The sequence below is a fragment of the Lepidothrix coronata genome, unplaced genomic scaffold (genome assembly GCF_001604755.1).
Source record: "Lepidothrix coronata isolate B3197 unplaced genomic scaffold, Lepidothrix_coronata-1.0 Scaffold430, whole genome shotgun sequence".
NCBI classification, from domain to species: Eukaryota; Metazoa; Chordata; class Aves; order Passeriformes; family Pipridae; genus Lepidothrix; species Lepidothrix coronata.
Window position 1 is genome coordinate 3044 of NW_016690610.1, and position 14919 is coordinate 17962.

At 59.8% G+C, this 14919-nt stretch overlaps 1 protein-coding gene across 3 annotated transcripts in view; it reads left to right on the top strand.

Annotated features, from left to right (window-relative positions):
* The first annotated feature begins 684 nt into the window (after positions 1–684).
* Positions 685–14919, top strand: part of LOC108509906 (dynactin subunit 1-like) — a 51562-nt gene continuing 37327 nt past the window's right edge. For 2 of the 3 annotated variants that reach the window (XM_017839519.1, XM_017839520.1), the window contains exons 1-3: positions 4944–5191; positions 10891–11136; positions 14491–14569. In XM_017839519.1, coding sequence (XP_017695008.1) covers positions 5159–5191; positions 10891–11136; positions 14491–14569 — 358 coding nt within the window. In that variant the 5' untranslated portion in view covers positions 4944–5158. Of the gene's footprint in view, positions 819–4943; positions 5192–10890; positions 11137–14490; positions 14570–14919 lie in introns of those variants that run through there. The other variant, XM_017839521.1, reaches the window with a different exon arrangement.

Sequence of the window (14919 nt, forward strand, 5' to 3'; positions counted from 1 at the left end):
AGGTGTCCCTGCCCGTGGCAGGGGTGGCACTGGATGGGCTTTAATGTCCCTTCCCACCCAAACCATTCCATGACTCCTTCATTCTGTGATTCCCCTCTCAGGCAGAGCAGAGCCCAGGCTGACTGTTGGGGTCCCTGAGGGGTGTGCAGGGCTTAGAGAGGAATTAAAAGAGTCTCAAACTCATCAGAATTGGTTATTGACACAACAACCACCGAACCCCAAGTGCTGGTTTAGAATTTCTCTCCTAAACTGAGTTTTCTGGCAAACTCATCTGATCCCAACCCCAAAGTCCCCTTTGTGAAGGAATTTCACTGGGGACTGGGTGTATAAAATACGTATAAATGCAATAAGGTTGATTTTTTTCTTGTGGTGGACAAATAGTGGGAGATTCTGAAGGGCTTTAACCTCCTGCTCCGTGTGCTCCCTGAGCTGGGGGTGTTCCAGCTGGGTTTGTCCCAGATCCCAGGGAAAAGCCTGGAGCATCAGGTAGGGTGTTTTTGGGGCTTTTTCATCTGTGATGAGGAGTTGCAGGGAGAGTTTGGGCACAAGAAAATCCACGTGGGTCCTGCAGAGCACTGGCTGGAGCGGTGTGTGGGGAGATCTGTGTCCTGGGGAGTGGAGTGGAGGTGGGATGGGTGGCACTGGGGATCCCTGGAGGTCTGTGACACCTCCTGCTCCTCCCAGGGTCGCCCCAAGCCAGGCCAGGTGTGACCCCCGTGTGTGGAGGATGCTCCAGGCTGCTCCAGCCCAGTCTCCATCCCAGGCCGTGGCTCCAGAGACTCTCTGAGTGGCAGTGGGATCACCCAGCAGCACCTGGGGTACGTGGCACTCCTGATAAATCCCCAAATTCCTGGGAAGGGGCTGGGCTGGGGTCCTGCTCCCTGTGACAGTCCCTCTGTGCCCGCCCTGCTGAGAACAGCAGTGCAGTTATTGCCCAGGATTAATCACAAAGTGGCTGTGTTTCCATGGAAAATGGGACACCGGAGTTTCTGGGAGCCTCAGGAGGGTTTGTTCACCCTGGGGATTTCTGTGGCTGGAGCAGCAGCTCATCCTGACGTGGCTCTGCCTGACTTTGGGGAAAACATGGAATTGTTTTCCTCTGCACAGAGCAGGTTTGGGCCCAAATCCACAGACTGTGCACAGGAGCAGCCAAAGCCCCTTGGTGGTTGGGGTGTGCCTGGAGTGCTCTGGGGCATCTCACAGTGCTTTGATATGTCCCAAAACCTCCCCTGTCCCCCTGATTCCAGCACTAATAAAGCTCCTGTCCCACTCTGGCTTCTTGTCCTGGGCTCAGGATGCTTGTGGGTCCCTTCCAGCTCAGGGCATTCCGTGATTCCTTCCCCCCAGGGTTCCTGTCCGTGCACAGGGCAGGCAGTAAAGAAACCAGGAGATGGGGAGTGGTGCTTGTGACTTCGTTGTGTTGAGAAATGGGATCTCCCTGGTGGTGCCAGTGGGAGATCCGTCAAAAACAGGGATTTAATGTCATTCCCATGACTTATTTCCAAAGTCTCTTGGTTTATTTTTTTTGTGCTTATACCCAATTTAGTGTGGTTTTAGGAATTCCCAGTGCACAGGGAATGTTGGGACATGTGTGGCTGTGGGGACCCCCCAGCGCTGCAGCTGAGCACCCTCTGAGGGAGCCTGAGGGGTCTCCAAGGTTTTAATTCCAGTTTAGCTCCAAGTGACCTAAAACTGGGGCTTTCTCCCCTTTTTGGCAGCATCTGTCCAGGCTGAGAGGCTCCACACAGCCAGGGAATCCCTGTCCTTTGGGGCCACCAGGGCCTGGATTGGAACAGAAAACGGGTTTGGGTTTTCACAATGGTGGAGTCGCCATCCCTGGAGGGGTTTGGGTTGGATACTGGGAAAATTCCCCCTGGAAAGGGCTGTCCAGCCCTGGCACAGCTGCCCAGGGTGGGGGGAGTCCCCATCCCTGGGGGATTTAACACCCTGTGCATGTGGCACTTGGGGACACGGCCAGGGGTGGCCTGGGCAGAGCAGGTGGACCTGAGGGCTCAGAGTGGTTCTCCAGCCTGAGGATTCCACGGTTCTGTGATTCCATGGCTGTGTTCAGCACAGGTTGCCCAGACCAGCTGTGGCTGCCCCATCCCTGGATGTGTCCAAGGCCAGGTTGGACAGGCTTGGAGCAGCCTGGGACAGTGGGAGGCAGGGGGTGGCACTGGATGGTCATTAATGTCCCTTCCAACCCAAACCATCCCATGATCCTACGAAATTGTGTTTCTGTGGGAAAAATTATCTCATGCTTCAGGTTTGACGTGGAAAACTCCGACTGGGGAGGAGGGAGAAGGAGCTGTGTGGTATTTGTTTATTTTTGAACAAAGAACTGCTCTTCTGCTCCACCTGGGAGCAAGGCCTGGCTGGTATTTCCTGCTATTCTCCTTGGTTTGGGTCTGTCCTGCTGTGCCCAGGGCTCTGTGGGAAGAGCAGTGGTGAGTTCCCATCCTCTGGGGGGGGGGTATCCCAGGCCCCCCCGTTCCTGGAGCTGCCAGAGCACTCACCCTTCCTCCCTGTCTGAATTCCTCATGAAATTCTGTGGCTCTTTCCATGTTCTCCTTGCACTTGGAGGGAGGTTTCTTTAATTCGAGTTCCCTCTTGGCATTCCAGCCCCTCCTTGGAACACAACTGCCGTGGGGTGAGCACCCTCCAAATGTTTGTGCACCAGGCCAGGGCTGTGTCCCAGTCCAGGCTGCTCCCTGGGTCTGGGACTGGCTGCTGGGGGAAGGAACAGCAGAAATCCTCTAGGGTTTAGAAATTAGGAAGAAATTCCTCCCTGTGAGGGTGGGGAGGCCCTGGCACAGGTGGCCCAGAGAAGCTGTGGCTGCCCCTGGATCCCTGGAAGTGTCCAAGGCCAGGTTGGACGGGGCTTGGAGCAACCTGGGCTGGTGGAAGGTGTCCCTGCCCATGGCAGGGGGTGGAGTGGGATGGGCTCTGAGGTCCTTTCCCACCCAAACCATTCCAGGATTCCATAAACAGGTGACAGAGGTGATATTTCCTCCCAGATTCCCAGGGAAGCACTGGCAGCTTCCGATGCCAGAGGAGGTTCTTCCCTCTGGGGATCAAATCACTCAGATTTTCTAAAAGGGAAGAATTTTGCTTTAATACTTACCATGGAATCACAGAATGGTTTGGTTGGGAAGAGACCTTAGATCCCAACGATTCCAACCCTGCCATGGGCAGGGACACCTTCCATTAGCCCAGGTTACTGCAAACCCCATCCACCCTGGCCTTGGACACCTCCAGGGGTGGGGAAGATACTGGAGAGGACCCTGTGGATCCTGAGTGGAGCAGGGAGCCCCAGCATGTGCTGGGCCTGGGAGAGACATGAGGGGGAGTCTGAGGGCAGGGGGGGGTTTATTTTGGGGTGTCTTTGTCCCACACCGTTGGGTTTGGGTGCCACGGGACCCCCCCTGCTCCCAGTGCACATCTGTGCTGGGGGTTCAGCTGCTTCGGGTGTGTTCCACTTGCTTTGTGTCTGGACAGTGCAGGCTTTGGCACTGAGTGTCCTGGTTGTCCCTGGAGCTGAGGGGAAAGGGAAGGAGCTCGTTCTCTTTGTAGCTTTTTGCAGACTTTTGGGTGGATTTTGTGTGTGTGACATTTCCCTTAAACCAGCATGGAGAGGGGGAGCAGCTGGAGCTCCGGTGAGCAGCGGGGCTCTGGGGTGGCTCCAGTGAGAAATCCCCATTTCCCAGCTGGGTTTGGTGTTGTTTATCCCAGCTGTGTGTTGTTAAAGCTCATTCCCTTCAATACCATTGCTGTGTCCTCGATGGCCACCAGCTTCATCCTGAGTCCTTCCTCTCCCTGAGCGTGCCATGCTTGGTGCCATGGCTGCTTTTCTGGGGCACATCCATGGTTTCCTCACTGTCCTCCTGGCTCCTGAAGCCACGTTCCAGCTCAGGTGCCAGTGTTGGCTCACTCGTCCAGCCTGGAGGAGGCTGAGGGGACACTCGTGAGGGGCAGCTCCGACCTCTGCTCCGTGTGAGCAGGGACAGGATCCGAGGGAGCCGCTGGAGCTGTGCCAGGGCAGGCTCAGGTTGGATCTCAGGCAAAGATTCTTCCCCCAGAGGCTGTTTGGGCACTGCCCAGGCTCCCCAGGGCAGTGGGCACAGCCCCAAGGCTGCCAGAGCTCCAGGAGGGTTTGGACAACACTCTGAGGGACAGGGAGGGATTGTTGGGGTGTCTGTGCAGGGCCGGGAGCTGGACTGGGTGATCCTGGTGGGTCCCTTCCAGCTCAGGACGTTCCATGGCTCTGTGGTTTGGGGGCGGTTCCGTGTGTCGGGGTCCCGGGGGGACACGCTGGGCACGGGATCCTGGGATGGGGGTGTTGGGCAGTGCCCGGTCCTGGTGGCTCCCAAAGCCCCGTTAGCACGATCAGCGCCGGGACATTAATTTGGGATCAGCTCAGCCAGGAACAGGACAATTAGTGATTGTTAACAACGCCCCTAATTAACCCCTTGGGCTCCGCTCACCTGTACCTGGGGGGAGGTTGGCACTGCTCCGGGGGGCTGTTTTTCCTCAAATTCCGCCGTGGAGGGAAGAGCAGGACATGGCTGGGGGGGGACAAGCCTTGGCTGCGTGCGGGCACACCTTGGCTGTGTGCGGGCATACCTTGGCTGTGTGCGGGCACACCTGGGCTGTGCGGGCACACCTGGGCTGTGTGCGGGCACACCTGGGCTGCGTGCGGGCACACCTTGGCTGTGTGCGGGCACACCTGGGCTGTGTGCGGGCACGACGCCGCGGTGACGGCCGGGGGGTCCCGGTCGGGGGAAATGCGGGGTGTCCCTGCCCGGTGCCCGCAGCGGGAGGAGGCTTGGAATGCCGTGGGAGCCGTGGCCGTGCCCTGGCCGAGCCCGCTCCCGCTCCTGCTCCTGCGGGGAGCGTTAGGACCCAGCGAGCCGCCGGCGCGGTGACAAGTCTGGAGCAGCACTGGCGCAGAGTGGCTCCATCGGCAGCGCTGGAATTCTCTGTATCCCTCCCTCGGAGCATCCTCGCCCAGAAAAGGGCTTTTCCCCCTCTGTGCCGCCCGGCGGAGCCCCGGGAGGGGAGGGACGCGCGCGGGGATGCTGGGATCGGCCGGGACGCTGGGAAGCGCCGCTGGATGAGCTGAGAGCGTTGGCTGGGATTCGGGAATCTCGGGAGCAGCATGGCCCAGGGCAGGAGGCACGCGTCCGGCCGGGTAAGGGGGCTCCCCGGCTCCTGTCGCGACCCATCGCGGTGCCGTGGCAGCGAAAATCCCTGGATTTGTGCCGAGATCTCGATTGTGCTCCCTGCGCTCCCGCATCCCTGGAATGTGGCACCTCCCTCGCCGACAATGATGCTGGGGGGGGGATGCTCCGGGCTGCACCAGGGCCGTGTCCTTTGGCCGGAGTTACCTGCCCGTGCCGGGAATCAGCCCCGGCTGATTCCCCCGGTTAATTACCCCCGCTAATCCCCCCGGCATCGCGGCACAGCCTTCCCGGGGCTCGGGCACAGCCTTCCCGGGGCCGCTCGGCACAAAGATTCCGGGTGTTTTCCTCCCTGCGGCGGGTGTTCCCTCCCTCCGGGCCGCTTTTCCAGGCTGCACGGGAGCGACGCCGGAGCTTCCGCGGGCCTGGCAAGCGCTTCCAGGTTTTTCCGTATTGCAGCTGCCCCGGGGCTGTGCGGTGCCAGCGGGCCCCCGGCCCCCCCGGCCCGGCCTTTCCCGGGAGTTTGTGTCCCTCGGGCCGCGGTGACATTGTGTCCCGGCCCCGCTGGGCACCACGTCTGGGCCTCTCTGTGCCAACTTGGCAGAGGGACTCCAGGCTGGGGCCGGGGAGGGCAGACCCTTCCCACCGCTCCACGGGACCCCAGACCCGCCGTGGGCACCGTGCCCTGCTGTGGGATGTGCCAGGCCTGGGGCCGGGGGATCTGAGCTGTGGCTGAAGGGATTTGGCTGCCGAGGGAGCAGCTGCCACCTGGGAAAGGCTCCGGGCTGGGAAGTTGCTTTGCCCACCCTGGGAGGGGCTGTGGGGGCAGGTGGGGGGCCTGAGCTGCCTGCCCCCCAAACCTCCCTGTGTTCCGGGGGGGGCATGAAGGGATGGAATTCCAACCTGAGTCCTGGCAGCTCTGTGGTGACACCGTGGTGGCTGTCGGTGTGCCCGGGGGCTCCCGGGGGTGGGGGCACAGGGAGGGAGCTGGGCACTGGCTCCAAGGGCCCATGGAGACATGGCTCGGCCTGCGGGAGCAGTGGCAGGACTGGGGGATCCTGGGGGTGCCGGGGGGTCCTGGGGGTGCCGGGGGGTCCTGGGGGTGCCAGGGGATCCTGGGGTGCTGGGGGGTCCCACGGTAACGTGGCACACTGCAGGCAGGGCACTGTGAGCAGGTTATCCGTGCTTAGCTCACATGGATTTTGGAATGGGCGCTGCAGGCACTGAGGCTGTGCCAGCCCTTCCTGGGGCTGAGGCCACTGGCTGCCCTGGCCGTGTGCCTGGAGGGTTTTGGGGACACTGTGCCCAATGTCACAGTGCCCAGAGACACCCACACCCTCCTCATTTGGCTTTGTGCTCCCCAGCTGGAGTCCAGTGCCCCCATGGTGCTGGGAACCTCATCCTGGTGCCACCATGGGGTGCTGGGGCCTCTCTCAACCCCGGGGTGATCCCTCCTTCCCATGGGATGGTGTGGCAGTGCCACGTGCCATCGACTCGCTGCTGGCCAGCCTTAAACCCAGAACTGTTCCCGAGTCTTTCCCTGTTCCAGCCCTGCTGGGTCACCCCTGGAATGTGGATCTCGTCAGAGGTGGCTGCTGGGCTCAGGATTCTCCTGAAACTTGTGATCTGAGCTCTGAGTGACAGTTTGAGGCTCAGTTAGTCTCACCTGCCAGCTGAGCCTGGCTGCTGCAGGAATGCACTGAGTATTCCCGGGGTGATCCGCTGGGATGGAGCAGAACACTGACACTGTCGTGCTCGGGGGAAACACGGGGATGACCCAAATCGCTGGGAATTCATCCCCTTTTCAGTGGCTCACAACCAGGATCTCCATACAGTGGAGCAGACGGTCTGTGGATGTGTGTAATGCTTCAAAAAGGGGGGAGAATTGAAAAATCGGGATTTCAGAGCGGTGCCAGGCGGGAAGTTGTGGGGAGCAGTGCCCTGGTGGCAGCACAGCCACGGGCTCGTTCCTCACCTGGAGCAATATCCCTGTGAACAGGTGTCCTGGAGCAGGACAGGAGCTCCAGGGTGTGGGACAGGCTCCTCATGGGCTGGTGGGCTCATCCAGCCTGGGACTGTCCTGCTGGAATCTGCCCCAGTGGTGGTGGCTGCTCCGGAGGCTCGGCATTCCCGGGTGCTCCTCTGGCTGCTCCGGAGGCTCGGCATTCCCGGGTGCTCCTCTGGCTGCTCCGGAGGCTCAGCATTCCCGGGTGCTCCTCTGGCTGCCCCGTCCCCACCACCTGCCCTGTGCCCCCTCAGATGTCCCACCTGGTGCCCCGGGGGGTGACTGTGGGTGCAGCAGCGCTGCCTCCACCAGGACTCCCCACATTCCTCATTTACTGGGATTTAGGGGCTTGTTCCCTGTCCGTGTGCCGGGAGCGGTGACGGGGCTGTCACTGTGAGTGGCCCCCGCCGTGTGTGTCCAGCCCTTCTCCCTTCCCGTGTGTTCCCACAGCTCTGCTCCTCCATCCTCTTCCCTCACCATCCGTGCTCACCCCGTGCTCAGGACTGGGGTACCCAGAGCCCTGGGGTATCCAGAGCCCTGGGGTGTCCCACTGGGAAGGTCAGAGCGGCAGAGGGGATCCATGAGGAGCCGGCACATCCCTGGAGACCCCAGGAAGTTGTGGGCTGTGTCCCCGGCTGCCGTGGGGCTGTTGTGCCCTGGTGTCCCCTCGGTTGGGGGCTGTCCCTCCCCGCTCCTCCCTCCACAGCCGGACAGGGATGCCGGGAGTGACCACGGCTGGGCACTGGGCTCTGTCCTCCCATCCCTCCTGGAGTGGCCATCGGGTCCCCAGCCACGGTCACCTGGCTGGGAAGGTGGGTGGGAATGTGCATCCCACCTGCTTCCAGCCTGGACAGCTCCTCCTCTTTGTTCTGGTGTTGTTTTGAATCTTCACGGGAATTCCAGCCTGGGGTTTATCCCTTGGACAGGAGCTGTCCTCATGCTGGAGCAGCACGCTGGTCCCATGGATTGATTTCTGATAACTGGAAACAACAGGTGGAGACCCATTGCCTTGTCCTAAGGGATGGCATGGGAGAGTTCTGTGCTCTCCTGCTTTCCCAAACGTGAAGGACTCGGGAAATGTTTCTGTGAAATTAGTGCTGGTTGGCAACTGTCCCATCAGGGACAGGCTGGGAGAGCTGGGAATGTCCACCCTGGAGAGGAGAAGGCTCCAGGGAGACCTTAGGGCCCCTTCCAGTGCCTAAAGGGGCTCCAGGAGAGCTGGAGAGGGACTGGGGACAGGGCATGGAGGGCCAGGACACAGGGAATGGCTTCCCATGGACAGAGGTATCCCCAGGGTTTGGGGTGTCTCACACTCCGATGGATCCTGCCTGCCTGCAGGTGCCCCTGGGAAACAGAGACGAGGAGGATAAAAGCTTCTGACATCGCTGAGCAGGAACTTTTCGTTTGACTGGGAATTCTGGCTCTTCCTTTGGGCTTTTCTTTGGGCTTCTTGTTTTCTTGGAGCTCTGCTCTCGCTTTCCATAACACGTGGGACACGATTTTCCAGGTGCAGGTGTTGGCAGGATGCTGCTGCAGCCCTGGCAGCTGGGAGGAGCCAGAACCTGGGGACACGTTTGGGTCTGGAGCAGAAATTTTGCCTTTGAGGTTTTGGGTCTGTTTGTTGGGTGATGGATTTGGGGTTTTAACACGAGAGTGTTTTGTGCCTTTGGTTCCTCCCGGTTGTGTTTGATTTCTCCCAGTTTTGTTTGATTTCTCCCGGTTGTATTTGGTTTCTCCCAGTTGTGTTTGGATGGAACATGGAATTCAGGCCTGTGGAAAACTGACATCCCTGGTTTTAGTCCCAGAACTCCTCACTCAGCATTCCGACCCCGGGCAGTGACGTGCAGGGGGAGAGGATGGTTTGTTGGGGTTTCCTTGGTTCTTCCACAGGCTGAGAATTCCTTGATTCCCCCAGAGCCCCCGTGGTGTCCAGCTGTGGCTGAGGTCTGTCCCCACATCCATCGGCTCCGCAGGGCCCTTCCCGGCCGTTCCCTGCCGTGCTGGGTGAAAGAGCCTCTGTTTTCCTGGGATAAAGGACAGATTCTTCCACTGAAACTGGGCCCAGAGAGGCCAAAACTTGACATTTCTGCACAATGACCAGAACCAGTGACACACAGGGTGTGGGAAATGCCACACTGGTCCTGATCCAGCACCACTGGGAGCTCAGGGTGAACCACTGGGACCTCAGGGAGGTGGAGCTGAGCGGGGCAGGGAACAGCCCCATTCCCTCTGGGATGGGGCACTGGGATTGAAAGGTGTCAGAGTTTGAGAACGGGGCTCCAAGAGAGCAGGAGACGGGCTTTGGACACAGGATGGAGTGACAAGACAAGGGGGAATGGCTTCACACCTGAAAAGGGGAAATTTAGAGGGATACTGGGGAGAAATTCTTCCCTGTGAGAGTGGACAGGCCCTGGCACAGGTTGTCAGAGAAGCTGTGGCTGCCCCTGGATCCCTGGGAGTGTCCAAGGCCAGGTAGGACAGGGCTTGGAGCAACCTGGGCCGGTGGAAGGTGTCCCTGCCCGTGGCAGGGGGATGGAACTGGGTGGGATTTAAGGTCCCTTCCAACCCAAACCATCCCGGGATTCTGTGATTTCACTCGGGCTGGTTTCAGAGAAGGTGTTGAGGGTGGATCCCAACAAACTTCCCTATGATTTCCATGATCCTGAGGGTCTCCAGTACCCCCTGGGGTTCCTCACACCCTTCACCTCGTGGCTGCTGTAAGAGCAGTGATCACCTGGGTAACCACCCCTGGGCCCAGGAACAACCCGGGACACCACACTGGGAATGGAATGGTGCCACTGGAATGGGAGTGGGGATTAATGGTTAGGATGGAATCATGGAATCACAGAATGGGTCAGATTGGAAAAGCCTCTGAGACCCCTGAGTCCAATCACTCCCCCAGCACTGCCCAGGCCACCCCTGGCCGTGTCCCCAAGTGCCACATGCACAGGGTGTTGAATCCCCCCAGGGATGGGGACTCCCCGCTGCCCTGGGCAGCTGTGCCAGGGCTGGACAGCCCTTTCCAGGGGGAATTTCCCCAATATCCAACCTGAGCCTCCTCTGCCACAGCTGGAGGCTGTTCCCTCTGTCCTGGATAACAACAGTCACACCTGGAAAGCTGGATGACCACGTTCCCTGGTGGGATACCCCGAGTCCGGGCACGGGGGGTCCCAGGGACACGGTGGGGGCTGGGCCACCAAATCCCCCAAAACCCCAACAGTCCAAAGGGAAGGGACAGTGACCTGTGTCAGAAAGGGGCTGCCTGCTCCTGGGCAGGGAATTCCCAGGCTGGAAGGCCGTGGGCAGTGCTGATGTAATGCATAAGATGGAGCAAGACAAGGCCCTGAACTGTGCTGCTCTCGGCCGCTTCACTCGCTCTGGGGTTTTTCCCCCTTAGGCTTATAAAAATGCTATAAAAACGCTATAAAGGGTCAAAATGGGGTTTGTGAGTCCAGTGTGACCAGCGGTGGTGGTTGTGCCGTGGTTGTGCCGTGGTTGTGCCGTGGTTGTGCCGTGGTTTGTGGTTCCTGTTCGGGACTGTAATGGCAGGAATTGCCCTTGGCTGGCTCCCAGCTCGAGGGGTGGAGGTGGAGGGGATGGAGCGCTGCCGGAGGGCCAGGAGGTGTCCCACGATGAGGTGTCCGCGCCCAAAGCCCGTGTCCCCGTGCCCGTCCCCGTTCTCAGCCCGTTCTCCCCGCTCCACAGGCCTCCAGCACCGCCAGGATGAGCGCGGAGGGCGGGAGCAGGCCCCTCAAGGTGGGCTCCCGCGTGGAGGTCATCGGGAAGGGGCACCGCGGCACCGTGGCCTACGTGGGGGCCACCCTGTTCGCCACCGGCAAGTGGGTCGGGGTCATCCTGGACGAGCCCCGGGGCAAGAACGACGGCACCGTGCAGGGCAGGAAGTACTTCACCTGCGAGGAGAACCACGGCATCTTCGTGCGCCAGTCACAGGTGAGGCAGCGGCTCCCGGAGCCGGGGGAGCTACTTCCCGGGATTTGGGGGGAGCTGCTCCTGGGATCCTGAGGGGAGCTGCTTCCCGGGATTTGGGGGGAGCTGCTTCCCGGGATTTGGGGGGAGCTGCTTCCAGGGATTTGGGGGGAGCTGCTTCCCAGGATCTTAGGGGGAACTGCTTCCAGGGATTTGGGGGGAGCTGCTTCCAGGGATTTGGGGGAGCTGCTTCTGGGGATCCTGGGGGGAGCTGCTTCCCGGGATTTGGGGGGAGCTGCTTCCAGGGATTTGGGGGGAGCTGCTTCCCGGGATTTGGGGGGAGCTGCTTCCGGGGATCCTGGGGGGAACTGCTTCTCGGGATCTTAGAGGGAACTGCTCCTGGGATCCTGTGGGGAGCTACTTTGTGGGATCCTGGGGGGAACCACTTCTTGGGATCCAGGGGGAATCTGCTTCCCAGGATCTTAGGGGGAACTGCTTCCTGGGATCCGGGGGCATCTGCTTCCTGGGATTTGGAGGGATCTGCTTCCAGGGATCCTGGGGGGAACTGCTCCTGGGATCCTGGGGGGAACTGCTTTGCAGAATCCTGGGGGGAACTGCTCCTGGGATCCTGGGGGAATCTGTTTCCTGGAATCCTCAGGGGGCTCTGCTTCCCAGGATCCTCAGGGGGAACTGCTTCCTGGGATCCTTGGGGGCATCCACTCCTGGGATCCTCAGGGGGATTGGCTTCGTGGGACCCTCAGGGGGCTCTGCTTCCTGGGACCCTCGGAGGGATCTGCTTTCTGGGACTCTCAGAGGGGCTCTGCTTCCCAGGATCCTTGGGAGGACCCACTTCCTGGGATCCTGGGGGAGATCTGCTTCCCAGGACCCTTGGGGGAATCTGCTTCCCGGGATCCTCAGTGTCCCTCAGTGGGCTCTACTTCCCGGGATCCTTGGGGGGATCCGCTTCCCGGGATCCTCAGTGTCCCTTGGTGGGCTCCACTTGCCAGGATCCTTGGTGTCCTTCAAAGGGCTCTGCTTCCCAGGATCCTTGGTGTCCTTCTTCCCACCATCCTTGGTGGGCTCTGCTTCCCAGGATCCTCAGGTGCTCACCAAATAGAGGGAACCAGCCCTTCCCACCCGGGTGGGGAGGGAGAAACCAGTTCCCATTGCTCCCAGGGCCGTGGGGTCCCTGGGACTCCCCGTCTCCATGTGGGAGGGAGCAGCACACTCCAGGCAGGTGGAACCTCCCCTGGCACTGGGGCCAGGCCCCTCCACAAGGATCCTTGAGGTCTTGGTCAGCCCATGGGTTACTGTGGGGTGTTTCCAGGGGACTGGGGTGAAACCAGCCCAGTGAATTCCAAAGGGTTTTATTCCACCTCCCAGGGAAGTTCCCAGTCACCCCCTGGAGCAGGTGGAGTTTGGGATCGATCTCGGCGTTTACCTGGAAGCAGAGCCGGGGAATTTTCATTAAACTGTGTTTACCTGGAAGCAGATAAAACACCCTGGGTGGGTGCAGCTGCTGACTCTGCTGCTCCTGGGCTGCAGCAGGACCCAGGAGCTCTCCGGGGCAAACACCTCCCAGGTGAATTCCCTGTGTCACCTTCCCAAGGCAGAGGTGGCACTGGAGCCCCCAGCTCCGGGTGTCCCCAGCCCCACGTCCCAGCCAGACCCTGTCCTCCTCCCTGGAAAAAGGGGCTGCTCTGTATCCCAGCCCATGGCATCTCCAGCTCTTCCCGCTTTCCTGGACCCTCCTGCTCCCCCTCCGGGCACTGCCAGGACCTTGGCACTGGGTGACACACGGACCCAGCTCCCTTGTCCATCACTCGGCCTCACCTGCCAGCTGGGAAAGGCTTCCAGGGGTTTACAGGGAAAATGTTGGGTCTGCAGGAGCAGGAGGGTCGGGGGGTGCTGAGCACAAGGCTCAGGGATGGTCTGGATCGGTCTGGGAAGCTGCTCCCCAGTTCATCCCATGGATTTCATCCACAGGGATGATGGACAGGGCTTGGAGCAGCCTGGGCAGTGGGAGGTGTCCCTGCCCATGGCAGGGGGTGGCACTGGCCGGGATTTAAGGTCCTTCCCAACCCAACCCAGTCTGGGATTCTGGAGCTCTGTTGCCATGGAGCTGGGAGAGTTGGGAATGTCCAACCTGGAGAAGAGAAGGATCCAAGGAGACCTGAGAGCCCCTTCCAGGGCCTAAAGGGGCTCCAAGAGCTGGAGAGGGACTGGGGACAAGGCATGGAGGGACAGGACACAGGGAATGGCTTCCCAGTGCCAGAGGGCAGGGAGAGGTGGGATATTGGGAAAAAGATCCTCCCTGTGAGGGTGGTGAGGGGCTGGAATGGATTTCCCAGAGAAGCTGTGGCTGCCCCATACCTGGAAGTGTCCAAGGCCAGGTTGGACAGGGCTTGGAGCAGCCTGGGCAGTGGGAGGTGTCCCTGCCCATGGCAGGGGGTGGCACTGGGTAGGATTTAAGTTCCCTTCCAGCCCAAACCATTCCAGGATTCCCCGACTGTGCCTGGGCTGGCCGTTCCAAACATGCCTGTTCCTTTTTTGGTGTGTGGAACCACCATCCCTGACTTTGGCATCCCCTGGAGCTGCCTTTGGCTCCTGCCTGGCACAGGAGCTCGGCTCTGTCTGCTCAGAGGTGGCACTTCCCGGTGTCACCCGGAGCCAGCCCCGCTCTGTCCCTGCCCTGGGCCTCTCCTGCAGCTCCAGGGTTCCCACCTGGGCTGGGCCTGCTGGGGAACCCCCAGACCATTTGGAATTCCCACCCTGGTTTCCTCAGGCCTCGCAATTTCCGTGGCATCATTTTTCCCGGTCTCCCTGTGGCTTTTAATTCAGTTTTAATCATTCCTGGTGTTGGGGATCTTCCCAAAATGGAATCCCTGACTGACAGCTTCCCAGGTGATTTTGGTTTTTAAGCCAAACTCCCCGGTGGGAGGTGGTCATGGATCAGGCAGATTCCTGCAGGGACAATCCGGGAGGTGCTGATCTGAGGCACGAGGATGGTTCTCCCACAGGGATCTAATCCCTTCCAGCCCGGTTTTCCATGTTTATCCGGCAAAAATGTGTCCAAAAATAGTTCACAAAGAGATATCCCTGAACCTGCAATGGATATTCAGGGCTGTCAAATCCAGACCTTTGATTTTCCTCATTACCTGTGTGAATATTCCTTATTCCCAGCGGGAATAAAAGCCTGTGGCTGTTCTCAGGGAGCAATGGAAGGAGGATGGTTGATGGCAAAGCTGGAATGATGAAATCAAAAATTTGTGCCAAAACCATGGGATCTGCTCTGCTGAACCCACTGCCAGAGGGACCCATTCCCTGGACTCCCTGTTTGGGAATTTTTGGCAATAATGGTTGCTGTCCTTTTTCCAGATCCAGGTGTTTGAGGATGGAGCCGACACAACGTCCCCAGAAACCCCGGAATCTGCTGCCATGAAGGTCCCCAAGAGAGGTACAGCCTGGGTGGGAAATCCTTCCCAAAGGGGTGGGAAATCTTTCCTGGAGAGGTGGGAATTTTGTGCTGGAGGGAATGGGAAATTATTCCCCGAGGGGATGGGAGTCCTTCCTGGAGAGATGGGAAATCCCTCCTGAAGGGATGGGAAGCAGTTTCCAGGTGGAATGCGAAATCCTTCCTGGAGAGATAGAAAATCCTTCCTGGAGAGGTGGGAAATCCTTCCTGGAGGGAGTGTGAAATCCTTCCTGAAAGGGTGGGAATCCTTCCCAGATGGAATGGGAAGTTCTTCTTGGAGAGAGGGAGCTCTTTGTGGTGGGAATCCTTCCTGGAGGGTTGGAAACCCTTCC